This window comes from Rhinoderma darwinii, chromosome 13, assembly GCF_050947455.1.
Source record: "Rhinoderma darwinii isolate aRhiDar2 chromosome 13, aRhiDar2.hap1, whole genome shotgun sequence".
In the NCBI taxonomy this organism is placed as follows: Eukaryota; Metazoa; Chordata; class Amphibia; order Anura; family Rhinodermatidae; genus Rhinoderma; species Rhinoderma darwinii.
This window is the reverse complement of record NC_134699.1, coordinates 17,872,207-17,895,878: the sequence shown is the minus strand read 5'-3', so window position 1 is coordinate 17,895,878 and position 23,672 is coordinate 17,872,207. Positions and strand designations below refer to the sequence as shown.

At 43.7% G+C, this 23,672-nt stretch overlaps 2 protein-coding genes across 5 annotated transcripts in view; one reads left to right on the top strand and one right to left on the bottom strand.

The window, feature by feature from the left end:
* The window catches only part of GRN (granulin precursor), a 36,283-nt gene extending 31,539 nt beyond the window's left edge, over positions 1-4,744 (top strand). Inside the window, exons 11-14 of one of the 2 annotated variants that reach the window (XM_075846933.1) lie at positions 3,465-3,562; positions 3,669-3,824; positions 4,227-4,442; positions 4,525-4,744. In XM_075846933.1, the coding sequence (XP_075703048.1) occupies positions 3,465-3,562; positions 3,669-3,824; positions 4,227-4,442; positions 4,525-4,656 (602 nt within the window). In that variant the 3' untranslated portion in view covers positions 4,657-4,744. The remainder of the gene's footprint in view (positions 1-3,464; positions 3,563-3,668; positions 3,825-4,226; positions 4,443-4,524) is intronic. The other variant, XM_075846934.1, reaches the window with a different exon arrangement.
* Positions 4,745-12,590: 7,846 nt separating this feature from the next.
* The window catches only part of FAM171A2 (family with sequence similarity 171 member A2), a 29,166-nt gene continuing 18,084 nt past the window's right edge, over positions 12,591-23,672 (bottom strand). For 2 of the 3 annotated variants that reach the window (XM_075846305.1, XM_075846306.1), the window contains exons 4-8: positions 22,046-22,210; positions 19,056-19,232; positions 15,897-16,013; positions 15,382-15,505; positions 12,591-15,176 (exon numbers count right to left, since the gene is read on the bottom strand). In XM_075846305.1, coding sequence (XP_075702420.1) covers positions 13,721-15,176; positions 15,382-15,505; positions 15,897-16,013; positions 19,056-19,232; positions 22,046-22,210 — 2,039 coding nt within the window. In that variant the 3' untranslated portion in view covers positions 12,591-13,720. The remainder of the gene's footprint in view (positions 15,177-15,381; positions 15,506-15,896; positions 16,014-19,055; positions 19,233-22,045; positions 22,211-23,672) is intronic. The other variant, XM_075846307.1, reaches the window with a different exon arrangement.

Genomic DNA, 23,672 nt, shown 5'->3' with positions numbered 1-23,672 from the left:
GGGGGGCAATGGCTGTATTACAAAGCCGCAGGCCCGCTCTCCTACATTCATGTGTTACAATACTGAGCTGTGCGGATGCACAGCGAAGTATAGAAATACATGAAATAACTGTAGCGAACCATTTGGGGATGCACAGTATCGAAACGGTATCGCAGTTTCAATGCATCGTGCATCCCTATCCCTGTATAAGGGCACCCCCACATTGTAGAAACTTATCTGCAGCATACAGTGCTTTGTCCGAATGGCATAAACTCCTCCTGGTCGCGTGCACTCTGCGCTGTGAGGAGGACAGCGAGCGACTGTAGACACGGCTGTCACTCGGGACACATTCCAGTGCTGGCCGTGTATTACCCGGCCCCATCGGCTTCTATGGGAACCAGTTGAATTGCAGAAAATAGGGCATGTCCCACTTTTTGATGGGCGGGTTTACTGGCCCCTCCAAAAATTGGTTGTGTGAATCGCCCCATTAGGGGTCTATTGTTCCTACTGCGGCCATGTGACGGCTGTTTTATGAACGGCCGTCACCCTGCCGGGAAACTGTGAATAATGGCTTGGGGCTTAACAGGAGACTTTGTACTCCTATGAAGCCCTGCTTTTGACAAAGATAGCAGATCAGGGGGCATTCATTCGGTCCCCAGGTTGCCATAGAACCATCAGTGACAGGGGGCCAGTGGCACATTAGAGGGGGCTGCTACATCACCTAAGGGGTTAAATGGGCAGCATTGGTGACCTTTGATTCTGCCTGTTGCCGTGGTGTTAGTAGTGTTAGCGGTGTAATACAGCCGTGTATAAGGCTGCTTTATACCCCCTTTATTGACATGACACGTGTACATCACAATATTAGTCCCTTAACCCCTTTAGGACTGAGTGTGTTTTGGCCTTCAAATTTGAAAAAATCACCTTCATGCTGACTTGTCATTTTATGTGGTAATAACTTTGGAATGCCTTTACCGATGTAAGTGATTGACACTGTTTTCTCGTGACATATTGTACTTTGTTATTTTCAAAAATGTGGTTGATAGATGGCTATTTTTATTTTTTTTTTCCATTAACCTACGATTTTAGTGTAAATAGTTCAACTAGCATTTTTCCAAATTTAAATGTATTTGCTTATAAGCCAGATAGACATATGGGGAATGAACTAGTAACTAGTTTGTGTGGTATTACTACTTGAGATTTGCCTAGGTTTTTTGTTTTCTTGGATGTTACAATGCTTTGAACTTCAGCAGCAATTTCTCGACTTTCCCCAAATTTTAAAAGGCTATAGCTCAACTGGTCCCTGGAAAAAGGTGGCTTTGTGGGACTTATACCTTAGAAAGTCCCCATAAATCACCCCACTTTGAATGTGTTTGGCAAAATGCACCCCTCAAAGTATTCCAGAGTGTGTTTTAACCTTTTACTTTGCTGTAATTCCTGTGAAAAAATGGGACTTTTCAGCTCTAGATTCTAGTTAATATTTATTGCCCAGATTCTGCAAAAATAAAAATGAGTTGCATTTCTCGGGTAGCTTTTTGAAATATCGAACATGTGGCCCTAATGCACTCAAACTCAGGCATCAGAAGTAAAAGAGTACTTAGTGGTTTTTTTTTTGTTTTTTTTTCTGAATATATTTTGGGCACCATGTCAGGTTTTGCGAGGTCTTGTGGTGGCAAGAGAGTAAAGCCCCCCCCCCCCACCCCCTACACCAAAGTGACCCAATTTTAGAAACTATAGCGATTGCTAAATTTCTTGAGGGGGTGTAGTTAGTGTTTGCCCCCCCCCCCCGCATTTTAGCTGAATTCATTTGATTTTTCTTTTATCCAATTCCAAAGTAGATTTTTACGTATATACAGAGACCTTTTTAGTTTTTACAAGGAATCTCCCAAAAAATGCTTCCTAACATTTGTCCATAAATTTCTCTTGATTACCACCACGTATGGCGTATTTGTGTAAACTGCTGTTTGGGCCCACGGTGGGGCTTCGACGGGAAGGAGTGCTGTGAATTTGTTATAATGGGGATATTCATTCTCACTAGTTACCTAATTATTTCTCTAAAATTGCAAACACCAAACAGTTTTGCTTTGGCCAGACTTTTCCTCCTCTTTATCCAATGTGTGTAAATCAATTTCTCTCGAGTACTGTAATACCTCATATGTGGTCATAATTTTTTTTGAGTAATTAACCCTTTTGGGACTGTTCCCTTTTTTTGTTTCAATAGTGGTGAGGGATTTTGTGTGGGACGAGCTGTAGTTTTTATTGGTACCTACGACTTTTATTTATTTTTTTTTCTTTTGGTAGAGGCAAGGTGACCAAAAAACAGAGTTTGCTGGTTTGTTTCATGGTGTTCACCATAGTAATGTTTTTGGGTATGGGGTTTTGGACACATTTTATCCATTAAATATTTCAGAGTTCTTAGTCCTCCCTAGGGGACTTGAACCAGCAAGCAGTAGATAGTTAGTACAATACAAGATACTGCAATACATTAGGATTGCAGTGCAATTATTATTTTTTACATGCTCCTGTAACCACGCTATTGTGGCTCCTGTCCTTTAGTCTCTAAGTGTCAGCTTTGCATTACAGCTGACACGTGTATGGCACGGGCTTAGTGCGTGAGCCTGCTCCATACGACTCGCACACTTCTGGTTTCCACTGTACCATTTTAGTGCACTATATGTTGTGGCAGTGAAGCCCAAAACTTCAAATAACTTTGTACTCCTGGGTATGGCTATGACATCTGTGGATGTAAATTGCTGTTTAAGCATGCTGTAGGGCTTGGAAGGGAGGGAGCGCCATTTTGTTTAGGAGTGCCTGTTTTAGTTTGAAACTCCAGCAAAAACACCAGTAGTACTAGTTTACATATGCCCCCACATGATAACCTGTGTGGAGTACATTAATGGGGTAAATACAATTTCATAGATATGTGGCCAGTGTTGCCATGATAAATGGTAATTGAGATGATCTACTTTTGGAATACTGCCCATTTAGCAATGACAAATCTGATAACCTGCAGAATATCTATATAACGTTTTGCAGTGTTTGGGTACAACAGTCCCACCCAAAATAATAAACAAATCCCAAACAAAAATAGGATGACATGTGACTTTTTGTCCCACTAGGAGATTTAGACTTGCAGCTCTGATTGCTGCTGGAATGGATTATACTATTTACATAGTGTAATGTATTCTAACTCTTTGGTGCGACAGGCAGTCTTGCCTGCCAGCCTCCGTTTGCTTTGGCAAGGATTGACAGCTGCATTTAAGGGGTACATTAACTGAAGGTTATCTATCCAAATGTCAAAAGTGGCTAACTGCATGCTCAGATGTGTGAAGGGGTTAGTGGCTACTGTGGTGCCTACCTACAAGTGGTATTTTACAGCTAATAAAGTCTGGACAAGTTTAAGACATCAATGTATGTAGCATGCAGGTGCTGTTATATAGTTTGTTTTGTAATTGATGGACTTTTTATTATGCATTCTGTTCTCGTAGGTGTTGACATCCAATGCGATGATGAAACGTCTTGTCCCGACAAGACCACCTGCTGTCGTCTTCAAACCGGTGAATGGGGTTGCTGCCCCTATGAGCAGGTATCATGTCATGTTGTGTGGTAACCTGCCTCGATGCTAACTAACTTCTCTGCTTGTTCTTGCTCTTCTGCCAGCTCTATAGTTCACCATTCTTTCCCCTTCTTAGGCCACCTGTGTGTTAATTCAGTTGTTAACCCCAAGGTTTGGCCAGACCAGTGCACAGGCCCCTGAGGTCCAATGTGACAAGTCTCACAGCTGTGCCCAGGGTACCACGTGTTGTCATAGAGAGGGTGGAGGCTGGGCCTGCTGCCCTTTGGAGGAGGTGAGATTCAATGCGAGGCTGTGATTTGTGTTAGTTTTTTGGGTTCTAAGTCACCTAAACATTAAATTGACCATTTGCTTCAGAGAAGGGTCTTTAAGGGTTTTTTTTTTTTGTTTTAAAGATATCTATTAGTACTTTCCCAGGTATTTGGACTTTCTGTCCAATGGTATCTTTCAGGCTCTTGCCTTATATGCTTGTGGGGGCAGTTTTTCACTAATGCTTAGTTGCCTGATCTTTCCAGCTGCACAATATTCTGTTTTCTATCAGCAGTGATGAAATAAGGCTGTATGTACATGTAGTTATTTGGAACCCAGAGCCATTAATGGCTAAATTGATGGCCTGAATATTGTGATCACTGCCTTGTCATGTTTTCTTTAAACTTTTATTTGTAATTCTTGCAAGGCTGTGTGCTGTTCGGACCACCTTCACTGTTGTCCTTCTGGCTATACCTGTGATGTGTCTTTGGGCACTTGCAATAAACCAACCAGCTCTCTGCAAAAAGCTATTCCGATCCAACCGTTAGCCTACGTGTGGTGCGATTCTGCTCACGCCTGCTACGACGGTCAGACGTGTTGCGTAGGAGTTGGTGGAGTTTGGACGTGCTGCCCATATCCTGGAGTGAGTATCTGTTTTTCATGAGTCTGCTGAAAATGAAGTGTGTAAGCACTCTGAATATGAACTCTTCATGTTTCCATGGCAGGGTGTGTGCTGTCCAGATAGAGTGCACTGTTGTCCTTACGGTCACGTGTGTCTAAACTATGGAGCACAGTGCAGTCGTAGTGGAGGTCTGCAATGGGATCTGGGATGGAAGGAGCCGAAGACTAGTATATGAATGATTCAGTATTGACACTAAAGAAACACTGTTTAAATGTGTATGGAACTGCAGAGGGAACAGACATTAAATTTTGTATTGAAATGTGTTTGGTGTATTTTCTTTGGACTCAACTACAAAACAACCTCTTTTAATACAGTTTACATTTTTATAAACATGTGTATGATGTTGATTAATTCTGATGCATTAGCAATGTTACTGAAATATGTATTTCCAGCATTATACCCTTGTGTTGTAAACACCTGCTTTAATTAAAGGGTTTTAACCTGTTAATGAGCAGGCCGTTATATTTTCCATTGTTGCATTGCAAAAGTTATAACTTTTTTTATTTTGGTGTTTACATAGCTGTATAAGGTCTTGTGGGACAAGTTGTACTTTTTACTAGCACCATTTTTGGGGACATTTATTGATTATCTTTATTGGGGGGGGTGAAATAGAAAAAAAACCTGAGATTTTGCCAGTCTGTCTTAAATCTATGCTGTTTACTGTGTGATCTAAATAACACAACTTTATTCAGTGGGTTGTTATGATTGCAATGATAGCAAATTTGACTACTTTTACCCAGTAAAAATGCTATATTTTCCAAATTATTTGAAGAGTCATAACATATAATTTTTTTTTGTGTGAAGACTTGTAGTTTGCTATTTTGGAGTAGATGTGACTTTTTGATCACTTTTTTTTTTATGGGGTTCACTGTGTGGGTTAAATAATGTAATGGATGTGGTGATACCAAATATGTGTAACTTTATTCACTAGTCCCACTAGGGGGGAGGAGGAGGAGGAGGAGGAGGAGGAGGAGGAGGAGGAGGAGGAGGAGGAGGAGGAGGAGGAGGAGGAGGAGGAGGAGGAGGAGGAGGAGGAGGAGGAGGAGGAGGAGGAGGAGGAGGAGGAGGAGGAGGAGGAGGAGGAGGAGGAGGAGGAGGAGGAGGAGGAGGAGGAGGAGGAGGAGGAGGAGGAGGAGGAGGAGGAGGAGGAGGAGGAGGAGGAGGAGGAGGAGGAGGAGGAGGAGGAGGAGGAGGAGGAGGAGGAGGAGGAGGAGGAGGAGGAGGAGGAGGAGGAGGAGGAGGAGGAGGAGGAGGAGGAGGAGGAGGAGGAGGAGGAGGAGGAGGAGGAGGAGGAGGAGGAGGAGGAGGAGGAGGAGGAGGAGGAGGAGGAGGAGGAGGAGGAGGAGGAGGAGGAGGAGGAGGAGGAGGAGGAGGAGGAGGAGGAGGAGGAGGAGGAGGAGGAGGAGGAGGAGGAGGAGGAGGAGGAGGAGGAGGAGGAGGAGGAGGAGGAGGAGGAGGAGGAGGAGGAGGAGGAGGAGGAGGAGGAGGAGGAGGAGGAGGAGGAGGAGGAGGAGGAGGAGGAGGAGGAGGAGGAGGAGGAGGAGGAGGAGGAGGAGGAGGAGGAGGAGGAGGAGGAGGAGGAGGAGGAGGAGGAGGAGGAGGAGGAGGAGGAGGAGGAGGAGGAGGAGGAGGAGGAGGAGGAGGAGGAGGAGGAGGAGGAGGAGGAGGAGGAGGAGGAGGAGGAGGAGGAGGAGGAGGCTCGTGATACAAATACATTGCAAAGAAGAAACAACATGGTACTCCTATCATATAATTAATACTATGTTGACTAGGGGGCGTAGCGTAGCCGTTCAGCGTGATGGCAGCTTGAGACTAGAGTTCCTCACTGATATCAGACAAAACCCTAGCTACAATTGCCCACAAGCCTAGACCATGGTCAAACCAGCAAAGGATAAACTTAAAGAGCAGTCTGGCACCCCTAAAACGGGGAGAGCACAGGCTGATCTGGAGAAAGTTAGTCATAAGCGACATGAGGGTTCGCCAGGCTGAAGATCCAAGATGGCGCCCAACCGTGTGGCCGCAAAGCGGCAGCAAGAACACCCATAAGCAGACAGTGGAGGTGAGCGATCTGAAACGGGGGACACTTCTGACCCAGCACCGCTGTCACGGGGGTTCACGAAATGGATTTTGTAGAAGGCCCTTACTCCTATCACCAAGGAACTCACTGATGTAAGAACTGACTTACGACACACGACAGCTTATCACAAAAAGGTGAGAAGCACTCTGCACTAGAATCATATGCTCATGAAACTCTGGCAAAACTTGCTCATGACATTTTCTCCTCCGTTCTGGGTGTGAGCTACCACGACACGATTAAGGTAGAACATGTCCACAGAGCATTACGCCCAATTGAAAAAAGATAACGCTTCTATAGCTCTTCTTCAGGAGAGGCACTACAAGCATAATAAAATGCCGCAATTGTCACGTGCTGTCTTCTCTAATGAGTATATTACTTCGCAAAAGGAAATGGAAACATTGGAAATGATCTGTTTTCTATAGCCAACTTATATGCTCATAATACTGACCAGGTGTCGTGGATTGTTCAGACCTTAGAAAGTTTCAAGTTGTTTACAGAGGGTATCGGAGTAATAGGTGGAGACTTCAACATTCCACTCAACCCCATTATGGTCTCTACTAGCAGGGTACACGTGTCCCATAGAGCTGTTGCGAGACTTCACAGGGTGCTTAATGATTTGCATGTTACAGATGCGTGGAGACTACTCCATCCAAAAGCTAGGTATTTTTCGTATTATTCTGTTGCTCAAAGTATAGACTAGACTGGACTATATCTCAATATCTGATAGTTTTCTCCCAATGGTACTAACAGCGAGACTTAATGATCTCTTCTCGAGAATATCTTCCCTTGAGTCTATACACAAACGAACGACGGCTGCTGCTGCTGCTGCAGTTCAGGCAGAGCTTGTGGATCTCAGGGAGGAAGTTAAAAATATTCGGAATATTAAAGGGAAGGTGTCATGAAAAAAAATTTCTTTAGGTAATATTGCTTTTAGTATCTTATTAAAATACATTTAATTTATTTGTGTTCTTGTGCTGTACTTTTTACATTTTTCTTCCTTTTACGTCTCTATGGGGGCTGCCATTTTTTTTGCCATCTCTGTATGTGTCGATTAACGACACATACAGAGATGGAATATGGCACATACATCCTCATAGAAAATGCAAATGGGAGCCATTCCATTCACTATAGCGTACACCGTCTGTGTGGGAACGGCGCATGCGCCACTCCGACACAGACCAAAAGGAAGGTCTTCGGCAGAGCAAAATCCGGCACCATTTTCATGTGGACCGGAAGCCGCGGCCAGACAGTAAGATGACGACTTCCGGTCGCGGCTTCCGGCCATATGTTCAAGGCAGCGAAGACGCAAGGTATATGAGCGGCGGCAGGAGCAGGTGAGTTATGTTTGTGTATGTGGTGTGTGTATTATGTTCGTGTATGTTAGTGTTAGGGTATGTTCACACGGCCTATTTACGGACGTAAATCGGGCGTTTTTGCCCCGAATTACGCCCGAAAATAGCGCCTCAATAGCGCTGACAAACATCTGCCCATTGAAAGCAATGGGCAGACGTTTGTCTGTTCACACGAGGCGTAAATTTACGCGCCGCTGTCAAATGACGGCGCGTAAATAGACGCCCGCGTCAAAGAAGTGACCTGTCACTTCTTTAGCCTTAATTAGAGCCGTTATTCATTGACTCCAATGAATAGCAGCGCTAATTACGGCCGTAATCGACGCGGCGTTCAAGCGCCTGCACATGCCGGTACGGCTGAAATTACGGGGATGTTTTCAGGCTGAAACATCCCCGTAATTTCAGCCGTTACGGACCCCCGCCGTGTGAACATACCCTTATACTGTCTGCTTAGTATTGTATCTAATCCTCCTACACTGTGCAGTCGCTCAGAAAATGGTGGCACACAGTGTAAGAGGTTTGAAGATTCAACCCCCTCCTTCTCTTGGCACTAGCCAGGATAAAGGAGGGGGGATTGTTTGAGGACACTAGAGCGAGTGTGTCTATCCCAAATTTGCAGCATAAAGCAATGAGGTTGCTTTACCACATTGCCAACGCTCCCTCTAGTGACCAGCACATGGAAATGTTATCAATTAGAATCTAATTTATAATATTTCCTGACTTGTGAAAAAATTAAACAAATGAAAACAATGTGTAATCGTTTATATACTAACTGTTTAACTGACAAAAAAATTAAAACATTCTAGCAACACATTCCCTTTAAAACTGCTAAAACATTTAATTTTACTAAATGTAAGCACTATGCACATGGGGAAAGGGGTAACAAAATGATGGCTGCATTACTCTAAAAACAATATGAAAAGTCCTTTATATCTGAAATTCTGACTTCCTCGGGTGTTAGAATTACCGAGTCAAAGGATATAGCGCAGGCATTCACTCATTTTTAACATGATCATTCCAACCTTAGCACAGATGCTAACTTACCAGCTACTTTAGCAGAGGGCACGAAGGCATTTCGGGATTGACTTTGTTTGCCTCGACTTACTCCGGAAGATCAACTCTCACTTACTACACCCTTTACCACAGAGGAGCTTCATAAAATTCTCCAGACCATTCCATCAGGGGAAAGTCCTGGCCCAGATAGATGGGTACACGATCCAATACCAAAAAACATTTTGCACGGTTTTGTTGCCCCATTTCACATCCTTAGGGAATTCTCTGTTGGGCGGTGCTGATCTAACTCCCCAGTCTTTGGAGGCACATATTACAGTCTTACTGAAAGCAGGTAAGGACCCCGTGCTATGTATTAGGCCTATCTCATTGTTAAATACAGATCTTAAGTGGTGGGCGAAGGCTTTAGCGTCTAGATTAGGCAGCCTATTGGCCAAGCTTGTACGTCTGGAACAAACGGGATTTGTTTGGGGGCGACAGGGTAGGGATAACATGACAAGAGTAATCGGGTCGGTTCAACACGCACGCACGCACGCACGACAAGTACCCCGCTGGTACTTCTTAGCACAGATGCAAAAAGGGCTTTGATAGGGTGAGTGGGCACTACATGGTCGCTACTTTGTCAAAATTTGGCATTCCTCCTATAGTTTATACAAGCTATATTGACACTTTATCACCAACCAGACGCTAAGGTGAATGGCATACTGTCAGAAACTTTTCAAATTTAAAACGGTACTAGGCAAGGATGCCCCTTATCGACTTGGCTTTTTGTGATGGTCATGGAGACTCTGATTCAGAGAATCCGTCAGGATGACAGTATTACTGGGCTAAATATAGGCCAATTTACACATAAAACTGCAGCATTTGCCGACGATCTGTTGCTACTGGTGACTGAACCGTCTGTCTCCCTTCCGAACGTAACACAAGCTTTTATGGAATTTGGTACCTTATCCAATTTTAAAATTAATTCTAGCAAATCCAAAATTCGTAATGTCTCCGTGCCTCAACATTTAATTTCCACAGTAGCCGGTAACTCTCCAATTAGATGTCTTTCCGCATCGATCTCGTATTTAGGTATTACTATCCCAAACTGTCCCTCTCTGCTGTATAAACTTAATTATGTCCCGACGGTAGCATCTATTAAACACCGATTGGACTCCTTAACGCTAAAGACCTTTATAATACCCAAAATATTATACCTGCTTCAGACACTACCCATATAGTTACCTAAATCGTTCTTCCTGTCAGTGAGGAGAATATTTTCCAGCTTTCTATGGAACAAGAAGAGACCCAGACATAGGTATATACAATTGATTAATTCTGGCAAGATGGGGGGAATGGGATTGTCAGACATTCATACGTATTATACTGCTAATCGTTTAAACAGGTGGCTCTTACCGCAACATTCCTTTCAGTCTACTTTATATAACGTGCACTGTGGAGTCTCGCAAAAAGATCACACCTTGATCACTTTTCGAGTGCTCTAATGAAGGTTACTATACTGGTGTGGCAGGACCTTCATACCAATTTGAATTTGCTCAATATGCCTTCCTTACATATGCCTTTGAGTTTGGTTCCTTGCTATTTACACCAGAACTCTACACTAATACCTGATCCCTGAGATATTCCTCGGCGGGTTGTCAGTTAGTAAAGATGAGGCTTTGATGTGATGTGGGATGTCTCCTTAGCATTCAATAAATTAGGGGTGAAATCTTGGGATTTCCTCTTTAAAGAGGCTCTGTCACCACATTATAAGCGGCCTATATTCTACATGAGGTGATCGGCGCTGTAATGTAGATTACTGCAGTGTTTTTTTTATTTAGAAAAAGCATCATTTTTGACAGAGTTATGACCTATATTAGCTTTATGCTAATGAGTTTATCTCAATGGACAACTGGACGTGTTTTATTATATGGCCAAGTGGGTGTTGTGTAGAGAAGTGTATGATGCTGACCAATCGGTGACCGATCAGCGTCTTACACTTCTCTCCATTCATTTATACAGCAAATAGCGATATAGCTATATCACTATGTGCAGCCACATACACCAACATTACTGCAGTGTCCTGACTATGAATATACTTTAGCTCCAGCCAGGACGTGATGTGTATCCAGAATCCTGACACTTCTGTAGCGTCTCTGTGATTTACAGCATAGCAGGCGTAGTCTCGCGAGATTACGCTGTAAGCTGTCATTCACAGCGAGATCTCGCTCTGCTGTGCTGTAAATCACAGAGACGCTACAGAAGTGGTCAGGATTCTCAATACACATGACATCCTGGCTGGAGGTAATGTATATTCATTGTCAGGACACTACAGTAATGTTAGTGTTTGTGTATGTGGCTGCACATAGCGATATATCTATATCGCTACGTGCTGTATAAATGAATGGAGAGACGTGTATGACGCCGATCGGTCACTGATTGGTCAGCGTCATACGCTCCTCTGTACAACGCCCAGTTGGTCTAAAAGTAAAACACGCCCAGTTGTCCATTGAGAAACTCATTAGCATAAAGCGAATATAGGTCATAACTATTTTTCTAAATAAAAAAACACTGCTGTACACATCATGTACAATATAGGCCACTTATAATGTGGTGACAGAGCCTCTTTAAGCCATTTTTAGAAAGAGCTGTGATGCTTTTCTCCACTCCTTGCCTACTAACACTTTCTAATCCTGTTCTTCCACGCAAGATCCTATCCACTACATATAGCAACTTAATTTCCCTGATCTGCCCCCTGACACCAGTTTACATGGAAAAATGGTTGACATACCTTCGTATTTCATTGACAGAACCCGAAACTAGATTTAGATTGTCTAATGCCTTAGGTTTTTCTAGGTGTACTAGAATACAGGAAAGCTCATACAAACTCTTAACTAAGTGGTATAAGACGCCTGTGATATTGCACACTATAGATAGCGCTGTTTTGGATTTATGTTGTAGATGCAATGCTTCACGAGGTACTGATCTACACATTTGGTGAGAATGTCCCCTTATTGTGCCCTTTTGGCAACAGATTGAGATTAAGATCAACCGCATGTGCTCTATGAATCTGCATCTAACGCCAGAGTTAATTTTGTTGTGGAAAGCCACTCCAGATTTTACCCCTAAGAAGCATTATCTACCCACTTTGCCGATTACAGTAGCTAAATTGCTTATTCCAGCGTTGTAGAGATCCACGGTACCTCCACAAATGCTTCAGTGGGAAGCTAAAGTATCAGAACTGGGCCGGTTAGAGGAATTAGCGCATTGGGAATTGTTGACTAAGCAAAAATATCTTCGAATATGGCTTCCATGGCTGGAACGTGATCTTCCACACTCTAATTCTGTCATTTCACTCTAGATGATATATCCATTGTCTATATCTTGCTTTTTAATACGGGCCTGAAGTTCGGGGTGCTCATTAGGCCTATCGATCGGATGCATCACTCGGTGATGTTCAGAGCTGCACATCTCAGCGGATACCACTTGACTGAGATTCTTGCACTTTTGCCACTACCAATATGGATATGTAATTTGTTGCGTGTACCTTGTGCTTTTTGGGCACTATTGCTTTGTACTTCTTATTATCACCAGCTGCATTGGTATTTAGCTGATCAGACTCTAGAACCTACTCCCTTCCCTCCTTAACCCTGTACCTTGTTCCCCCTTTGACCAAGAAAGTTAGGTAAATTTGTGCTTGTTCCAAATCATTTACTCGTCATAATGAGAATTGATTTAGGTCATTCTTCTTTACGCTTTCTCGACTTGACTCCAGGTTTGGAGAATGTATCGGTGTAACATCTATTCATTTATGCACTGTATGACCTTTATGTAACAATGTAACATATGTTTGCCATGTTTTTATATGCTTTTGGAAAATAAAAATAAAAACAACTTTGAAATAATACTTTGTTGTTACTATGTATCATTATGTTACTAGCTAACATGGAGATGGGGTGGGGGGCAGGGTTACAATAGGAGTACAATGCATTCCAAGGTTAGACGGCTGAAAAATTACAAATACCTTCATTATATCATGGTAGGTAGTTGTGGTCGCTATAGTAAGGAGCAGATGGAACTACAATGCAGTGAAAACTGGAGCCATTGAAGTAGAAAAAAAAAAAACTACCCTGTAGGATTTAGAAAATTGCTCCCTACGTGAGAACTTGAGGGACCAGAATACACTGCAAGCTAGGATGTTCCACAAATACACACACCTTACACAAACTAGCACCACAATTTTCAAGCCACTCGGAGATGACATGTTTCTACTGGGCTCTGCCTACCCTGCGGCACAGGGGCTGAGACAATCTCCACAGACAAGAAGATGATGACAACAGCCAACATCAATTTTGAGCTGACCGAACCTGCACCGGCAATCCTTGTGTCGCTACGTTAACAGGAATGCAGAGAAGAGTCAGAGGTACATATCCAGAAACCACGAGTCTCACCGTACAGTGTCATAGACTCCCAGTTCACAGAGGGACTGCTAAGCTTGTGTGTTTTGGTGTGGACTCGACATTTACACGGCTAAAGTAAGTCCCAATGCGTACCATGTACGTGTGATGAGGTGTTTGTTTATGACTGCGTGTATACGTGATGTCTGAAAGTACTTTTTATCATGGTGCTTCGAGCCTTACACACAGGAACCTCGCCAATGTTGGGACTGTGCCTCGAAGATAAGGGAGAGTTGAGGGTAGGGTGGTGTTGTCACTCTCCGAGCCCCAGGCTTCCGATTCAAGGGGTATCCCTTCGTTTTCTTCCCGAAGTCCTTTGATGGGTATATCCTATACACAGAATGAAAATTGAGAAATCCCTCATTATTTTACATTAAACACCATCAGTGGTCTCTCCTCTCTCTTTTGCCAGGGGTTCTTCTTATCTTGGTCATCCCCACCTTCAGATTGGTCATTAAGATCCTCATCCGGGCTGGTCATAGAATCCCTTCTTAATTCGCTGGTGCTGCTGCGGGAACTGTCGCCCCTGCTGCGCCCTCTCCTGTTCGTGACTAGGCAAGTCTCGGAGACATCGTCGAGAAGTGGCGTGAGCGAGCTGTCTTCTGGGGAGCAGCCGCCACCGGTCCGACTCTCGCTTAGGCTCTGTTCACCTTCTTCGGCAAAGACCAGTTTGGAGTAAGTCAAGCTTGAAGGCTGATGCTGTGACCTCCCACCTCTCCCTTCTTCTGGCCCAGGTTTGACTTTCATCTCATTGACATCCACACCTGAATCTAGACTAACATCGTTGCTACGTGTCTTGTCTCCAGTCTGCAGGTCGATATAAGAATGACGCACCAGTGCGTTAGAACGTCCATCTAGTGACACAAACCAGGCTCTTGGGTGAGGCTTGACTCCGAGTTCGAAAAATTTCTTCTCCGTCAGGGCTTGGAGTTCTCCATTCAGTTGTGCCATCGTGGACTCGTTGAAAACGACAGGAATGGTAACGGAACCGCTCATTTGTGAAGAGTGGTTGCCCCAGCCTTTTCCATCTTGGTCCTGCGAGGACCCGGTAGATGCCCCCTGTTGGTAGTTATGACATTGCTGTAGTAATTGCTGCCGTTGGGCATGATCTTGAGGAGCAAAATGATGAGCGTGTAAAACTTGAGCAGATCCCAATTCGCTTTCTGTCTGCTCTTCACCTTGTCCGCTGGAATTTTCTTCTGATGATAATCTTACGTAATGAGCCGGAATGACTAGTGTGGGCATAGCGTGCCTGTACCCTCCTTCCTTCATGTGATCGATGGATCCGCAAAATATTAGTTGTCCGGGTTGTGTCAAAGACGTAGGGCGTGATAATGGATCTGCTGACTGTGTCATTAAATAATCAGGTGGCTTAGAGTCCCCGATCACATGCTTGAATGGTGGTGGAAGCGGAGGAGGGGATGGAGGAGGATCTTTACCTCCTCCCCTACCTCGCCTCCTATGCTGCCCCTTCCCACCGCTGCCATAGCCTCTTTTCATGTCTTCGGAATCCAGCAGGTCACCAGAGCGAGCAGACTTTAATGGATAATCGTCTCGAGAACCTGGCCTTAACGGTAGAGTATCTGTAGAATATTGCATGGAAGAACGTCCACTGGGCTTACAAAAGTCCTCTCGAGAAGAAAAGGCAGAGCGCAGAACTGGAGTCCGAAGGTCACTGTCGGCTGTGGATGTGGAGTCCAAATGACTAGTACTGATAAGGTTAAGGTGAGAGGTCGAGGTTGCTTGGTCCCGTTTAGGTTCATTGAGGCCAGAGAGCTGCAGTTTGTGATGTTGTTGTCTTGGTTTCAGGCATCTTCTCCTGCCAAAAGAATACATTGTAAGAACACCGCACTAGGATTGAAATCTACATGAGAGAAATGTAATAAGACAACATTGTAAGAAAATAACAGGGAGCGGACAATTCTAAAAAGACTCAGAAGTTGTGCAAAGTCCATGAATAGAAGCGGTTCAATCGATATTCGATTGAGAAAAAATACATGCCGTCAAAACAAAAAGAGTTTTACCTGCAGTAATAGATTAATAGACAAAGTAAGATGAGGACCAGGAGTGCAAGAGCGCCCAGAATGGAGAGCAGGAAGATAGTATGGTACCCGGCAATGTCCACTCCGCTCATAAGTGACAGCATACCTGAGAAAAGACCGCAGTGTAAGAGACCACCTGACTGGCAGATGAAGACACAGAAATGGCAAATATCCAATCATATCCAGTGATACAAGTAAAAAGGGGTAACAACACAATGGCTGATTTGTGTGTCACCCGCTGCACCATGTGGCTGTGTGTATGAGGACATTGCCAATATTTGAGGGTGGGGACTTCATTTGCTTCAATAGATTGAAATGTTTGAATGTGATATCAGGTTAGGCGTAAACATGACAACCCAATAACGTTACCCTAGCGTACAGCTTCAAATGCCAAAAATAGGAAGATTTATAAAAGGTAGAAAAGTACCAATGATATCAAAGAGGAAATCGTACGTCGAAGAGTAACAAAAAGATGAGGCAAAAAGAGATAATCTTACCACGACTGGTAGATGGGATTGCTGCTGCCCAGTAACCCAGTTTTGGGTAGGAAAACGACCAGTACAACTGTTGCCCATCTCGTCGCACTATGCCCATACCAGCACGAAGCCAAAGACCTTAAAAGGGAAGAAGAGAAGGCAGAAAAATGAACAAGGGGAAAGTAGGAAATCACTAAAGAGGCTCTGTCACCACATTATAAGCGCCCTTTCTCCTACATAATGTGATCGGCGCTGTAATGTAGATAACGGCAGTGGTTTTTATGTTGAAAAACAATCAAAAAACTAAAGTTATGACCTATTTTAGATTTATGCTAATGACTTTCTTAATTGCCCACTGGGTGTTTTTGAGCTTTTGACCAAGTAGGCGTTGTAAAGAGAACAGTATGACCAGTGGCGTAACTACAACAGTAGCAGCCCTAGCGGCTGCTACAGGGCCCGCGGCATGAGGGGGCCCGTGTCGCCCTGCCAGGCACATTACATTATGTGCCAGGCGTGGCAGTACGGGCCCCCTCATGCCTAGTAGCATCACTAACACTAGGCATCCGGGGGGGGGGGGGGGGGCACATTTGAACACGACGGCGATGCTGGGACCTGGATCAGGTGGTAGGAGCGTTCGGGCCGGAAGAGGATGGAGGGCGGAGCTCAAGGGAGTGACGCAAGACAGTCCTACTTCGCCCGGAGGACACTTAGGAAAGTCCGAGAACTGTCTCATAAGACGGCTGGAGTACTGTCTCATAGGACAGGCGGAGGACAGTCACAGGACAGGCGGAGAACAGGTAGACTAAGTTAAAAAGTTCAAGAGAGGAGGGAGATGTTTCTAGGTAGAAAAACCTGCCTCAAAATTTCTTCAGGAACTTTGAGGCCGATTTTGACCTGCCGACAGAACACTTCTCGTGTTTTTCGCTGCGTTTTTCCGCCATTAGGCCGTGGGCAGAAAAACACAGCGAAGAACACCTTTTCGGCCTGACATTGATGTCAATGGGAGGTTAGAGACAGAAACAGCAGAAGAAAGGGCAATACGCTTCTTTTTCCCGCAAACGTTCAGTATGAACTCCCCCCGCTGCCTTGCCTTGCCCTCTGCCACGTTATAGAACTTTAAACTTCACACACATTACATTAAAAGGGGTCCTCTGGGCATTTTGTATTGATCGCCCATACTTAGGATAGACCATCAATATCAGATCAGTGGGGGTCCGTGATTGATGGAACCGTAGCGTTCGTCGAGGTGGACTTTTCTCAGTTAACAAGCACACACCATACATACACGGGGCGACTGTGCCTGGAATTGCATTCAAGTGAACGGGACTGAACTGAAATCCCAGGCACAGCTGCTACCAATGTGTACGGCGTTGTGCCTGGTAAACACTGAAGAGGTCAAGGCGAATAATAATTCACCCCTTCAAAAAAGATGATCGGCTGAGCGCCCCCCATACTAAACAGGTGTCGGCTGTATAATACAGCCCAGTATCGTAGCTATAGGGGCCTCAGTGGTCGCAATTGCTTACTCACACATTAACGTTACTGAAGTGTCTTGAGAGTGAATAGACATCGCTTACAGCCGAGACGCGATATCTATTCACATACCCGAGACTTCGGTAACATTTGTGTGGGACTTAATGACAGCTGTAAATGACAGCACAGCATGATCTCGATGTGCTGTGCTGTAAGTCCCACACAAACGTTACCCAAGTGTCGGGATTGTGACTAGACATCGCGTCCTGGCTGGAAGCGATGTCTATTCACTCTGAAAATGCTTCAGTAATGTTAATATGTGAGTAAGTGATAGCAAGTGTGACCTCGTGAGATCACAATGTCTGAGTACATGAATGGAGAGTAGTGTATGACACTGATTGATCAGCGTCATACTGTTGTCTTTACAACGCCCACTTGGTCAAAAATCTAAAAAAACGCAAAGTTGGCCATTAAGAAAGTCATTAGCATAAATCTAAAATAGGTCATAACTTTGTCAAAATTGATAGTTTTTCAAAATAAAAACCACTGTTATCTACATTACAGCGCCGATCACATTATGTACGAAAAATGGAACTTATAATGTGGTGACAGAGCCTCTTTAAAAGAGTTTTCCCCATGAGGGACTAGGACAGGATCGGTGCATCTATCTGACATTTATGACATATCCTGTGGATATCCGCAGAAAAAGCATGGTTTAACAGCAGCACACGTCTCCCAAATTTCAATCAATATGTTCCTTTATTGGTCAAACATCCAGTAAAAAATGGCAACGTTTCGACCCGTGACAAGTGGAGGGTCTTTCTCAAGTCTGAGGATTACATTACGTCAGATTGGGTTTGTCTGATTTTACAGCGTGACACCGCTCCTTATATGGGGATTTGTGCTGCTTCAAATATAAAATTTTTGGGATATCCTGTGGATATGTCATATGTCCCTCATGGGAAAACCCCTTTAAAGAGACTGTCACTAAGTATCATTTCCCTATCTCCTAACTAATCTAATAGGCGCTTTGCTGCTGATCACTACAGTGCAATTTGTTTTAAAGAACGTTTATTATTTGCAAAGTTACGAGCATTTTTCTAAATATGTAAATGAGCCTTTATTATACAATTGGGAGGTAACAGCAACGATTCTCCAGAGGTGGAGCCTCCTCACAGCCTCTGACGCTGTCCTATCAGCATGAAGCTGCTTCACACAGTGTGAGAGACTGAGGCTGGAGGGAAGGGGGATCACATCAAATAGCCATATCTCGGGCTGTGGACCACCTACAACAGCCATTCTCGTAGCATATGAAAGGGGAGATTCTAATCAGTTCTAGCTGTGAAACAACTGGAGATATCACCAATGGAAAACTCTGGATACTATATGATCACGCTGTGTTGCTGGGCAGGGAAAAGGGAGAAGCTGTAAGCCGATTGGACAGCGCCACACAAAATCCATTACACCGCCCTGAGTGAAACGAAAGAGTCACCTCATATCTGGCTATTAGAGGCACATTAGAAAAATGCTCATAACTTTAAAAAATAAAAAAAAGTTATTATTTTCAAACAAATCACACTGTAGTTAGCAGGATCATAGCACCTATTAGATGAGATAGGGAATTGATAAACTGGTGACAGATCCTCTTTAAGGACAACAAGACTTTGTTACACACGTGCGTGGTGTTTTTAGGAGGTATTCACGTACCGGTCTTTGGCTCAAACTTCCAGGCAGGTATACTGCTGGAAGATGTGAAACCACTGTCAGATGGGATGGGAAGAGAAAGCTGAGCAGGGCCAGTTAGATGCACTTCAGAGCCATTTCCCGTAAAGAGATGAACACTCAATGCGGCAACAGGAAGCAGCTCCACCCAGCTGGAGTTACCTGGTTATAAACAGAGAGAGAAGAAGACAATAGTCAAGTGAATAAAGAACGACAAAAAGACCGCAATGCACAGATGAATAAATAGTTCAGAGTACCTAAAAATTATTAGGGTATTTCCTGCTCTATGTAAAACAGTAGCTACGGCCCCCGAGAACCAGAGTTTGGAAAGACGTATAAAATTTCCCGTCATCCAGATGAAAAGGACATTTGGAAGGCGCCTCGTGGACACGTCAGTCACCTGTTCTCAGCCAATCAGCATTGCAGGGAGTGTCCTCAGACAACACTCCTCCCACAAGTCCTTCGAAGCTGAATACCAATCCCTCTAAACAGCCCTCCTAACTTTGGTTCTGGGAGCTGGATATTGGAAGCTCTTTGGACCAATTATTGTATTTCTCTCTATCTCTGTAGATATATTGAAGTGATTGGGGGAGGGAGATAAGGCTAAACAAAGCTTATTAAGAGACAACTTTTGGAAAAGAGGTTGTAAGGCCAAGTTCACACTACTGCTATCTCCCATTTAGGTCTCTTCTGTCAGAGGAAGAGATGACCCAAAATTCATACGGAAAGCATCGCTTCCGTTTCAATTACCATGGATTTCAATGGTCATTCTTTGGTTTCAGTTGGATTTCATTTTCCTCTGTTCTGCAAGGTTTCCGTTTTTTTCACACAAGCAAAAGTGAAGTCCTGCGGCACTTTAGCGTACGTGAAAAAAAAAAAGGAAACCTAGCGGAAGGGAAGCAAACGGAATCCAACTAAAACCAAATAATTACCATGAAAATCCATGGTAATTCAAACAGAAGCGATGTTTTCCGTTTGAATTTTCGTTCATCTCTTCCTCTGACGGAAGGGACCTAAACGGGAGACAACGCTAAGGTGAACTTAGCCCAAGTAATTTTTGTAGAAAAGCCCGGTCAATAAACAATCTTTCATGTCAACTTAATATCCATCTGACTTAATGTCTGTGCCCAATGACCACAGAATAACTTAGCAGTCTATTCCGCTGCTTAATGCCTTACAAGACTCCCTATAGACTGGAAGAATTCAGTATCTGGGCCCAGAATGCAGCACTTTGCATTTTAAAAGTAGTAATTGAAGTATAATCCCAAATATGAAGGCTATAAATAGTTAATAATGTTAATCATTAAACCATCTGCTCCGGCTCATCATGGGATTCATGAGTTGCATTATAAATGACATTCCCGGCATGACTATCCGTGACATGGACGCAATAATAGCAGGTCATTGGTTTTCTTGACAGAATGTAACCCCTGCTATGATGGCACCCCACTGGCACAGTGTGGGAGATCAAACATGGGAAGAATCTTACCCACCATAGGTGCCATGGCTAGATTTCATCATATATACACTGTGATTTAGCTATGTATACTATAATATTCTAGAATAAACTATATTCAACACTCTCCTGTGACCAGCAATGGTAAAGACAAGGGCTTTAACTATTTATGACAAATATTTAGCGTATGTCCACCATTCTCCAGTTAGGTAGAGTAAAGTTATATTTAAGCAATAGGATTAGTACAAGGTAAAAAAAAAATACAAAAAAAAAAATGACCTACATTGTCAAGACATTCTGAGTTACAGTCTGTATTATATTGCAAAGCTTGATTAAAAATGCTGCCTTCAGAGCGGAAATCTCCCCGTATTCACCCTGTTTTACCCTAAACAGATTTTGTTTGGGTTATTTCTACTCTGTCAAGCTTTGTATGTAGCCCCAGCCTCAATCTGGCTGCAAAAAGTCAATCAAGCTACAGTGTCATTCGATATTGTGTTGCACGCATCTCCTGTGAATTACAGCTGTCACTCAAACTTACCAAAAAACATATGTGTAATCTTAGAAGTCTGAGAAGTGTAGTCTTTGCTCCAGGGGTTGGATCGGATGTACACTGCAGTATATGAGCTCAGCTAAGCAGTAATAGATGTGCCTCATAAGCTTGTTGACTGTTTCCAATGACTACCTGCAGAATTGGGACTGCAGCTCTGGACTGTAAGAGTCCTTTTACACGTCCCAATTTTTCCGAAACAAACAACGCTGATCAACGAGACAGCTCCGTTCATTTGCTCCTTTCACAAGGAGCTACGTACGAGGACGAGCGCTCCTTACTACGATCGCTCGTCCCCATACATTTCTGTCACGTTGACAGAACATAAAGAGATGTGCCGCCGACAAGAATAATTTCTGCTGCAGAAACAAGACGATCAGACGATGAATGAGCGTTTTCTCGTTTATCAGCTGATCGTTCCCCTCTTTACACAGGGCAATGATCGGTGAATGAGCTTTCTGCAAAAGGTCGTTTGCCCAATAAATGGCCGGTGTAAAAGGGTCTAATACAGGCAAGTACTCCAAATCGGTACAAGATAATGAAATGTTACAAATTTAACACAGTTACAAAGGCCTCGTTCATTTCTGCGTTGGGGGCTCCTAAGAGAGTCGATCACAGATTGCATTAAAAATGGCAGAAAAAAAAATAGTGCAGCACGCACCGCTACATTTTCCTGTAAAATTACGGAAAAATAAACACAAAACCACAAACACACCACATATAAGTCAATGGGGCCTTTTGGTCACTGTTGGTGTCCACCATATGACAGATCGAGAACACAGCACGGAATTCCATCCTTCTGCTCCTATGACGGAGATATAGCATATAGCGCAGGTGTGAAAATAGCCGAACCTGACATGAAGTTACCCAAAGCAGACAACTCTCTGAAGGCTCTCTCTAGATCATAGTTTTTGGCAGAACTGGTGTCTTGTAGCCTAACCTAACATTTCAGTAATATAGCAGCATTCCTACCTCCATTGCTGGAATCAGGATCAGCTCCAATAAATGCTGGGAATCCTCTCATCTGATGGAGGTTGTTCGCGGTAGTGAGTGAAGAGGACAGCTGGTTATAGGTGGAGGAGCGGGGTAAGCGGGCCGACTTTCTCTGGAATTGAACGAAGGGCTGACTGCGGACGCCTGGAAAGAGACAGAGGAATAGCTGAATATCTCAAAACAAAAATATATATATTATGGCACACACTTTATACGGGTGAGGGGCTGGATACACTGCAAGACGCAGCCCTTTTTGCTCATCAATGTCTTCATGTTTTCTTATTGGTTTAGGCTGTGTTCACACTAGCAGTAAAAAGTGTACATATACTATACCTTACATCCTTCACAGAGGAGAATGTAATATTCCAGAAATTGCCGTATATGCTAGATATACCAGCAGTGTGAACGTGATCGTGTACACAGTGATCCGCCAGCCTGCTGCTCCGGTTATATAAACAAATGAAGTCATTAGGAACAGTGCAGCCGTCAATCTACTTAGCCTGAGCTGCCTTTAAAATCAAGCAGATCTATGCATAACAAAATACAGTCGCCAAATTAAAGGTATAGTATCCATTTATTATGGCATCAACTAATGACGAGGCTTTCTGTCTGACGTAGTTGAATCAACTGGAAAATATATTTTCAAGGTGGAAAAGTCTATGCAAGTTTAATTCTGTGAATAGCAGGCAAACAATCGCCAGCAATCGGTAAACCAATCAGAATATTAGGTTACACTTCTATGGATACGGAGCTGCATTCGAGCCACCAGCTGAACAGGTAAGACTTAGCCAAAAGATAAATTCAGCCATTGCAAGCAATACAGCCAAGTTTTAAAGACTTGGGTCAAATGCAACGCGTTTCAGCCTCTTAACTGTGCCTTCATCAGGGTCTGTCTAGGGCTGAAACGCTTTGCAAAACTGCCCTGTGTGAACAAGGCCCCATGGTGTCTATGGGCAAAAAAAAGTAATGTTCCAGCCTTGTTCTTTACCAGCTCAATAATGATAATGGCTTAGAGGGAAGAGTCTTTAAGCCACTTTGTTCAGTGTCTTCGACTCTCTCTATATACACCTGCAGTACAAAGGTTGGCAGGACTGTGTAAAGGCCCTGTTTACACAGGCCAATAATCGAGCAAACGAGCATTCATTTAAACGCTTGTTTCCTATGACTGTCCTGTGTAAATGAAATGAAAAATCGGCTGATCGGCTCGTAAATGCAGCCAATAAAATGGTCGCTAGTAGGCAGCTGATCTCCCTGTGTAAACAGAAAGATGTGCTGCCGACATGATAGAAATGTATGAGGGCGAGCGATCGTAGTAACTCCATATATTACCGATCAGAGATCCTTGCGAAAGGACCAAACGAGCGCCGATCAACGAGCTGTCTCGTCGATCGGCGCAGATTTTCACAGCCCATATCGAGCCGGGTAAAAGGACCTTTAGCCACAACTCATAGGAGACATTGATTAAAGTCATGCTGTTGGTTTTGGGTTTGTTAGGTTCCGTCTCACTGGACCAGACAGCTCATACTGCTATGTACGGATGGTAAGACAACTAGTTAACAACAAGATTCTAAGCTGCTTCTCATACAAGTATTACTAATATGCAAGA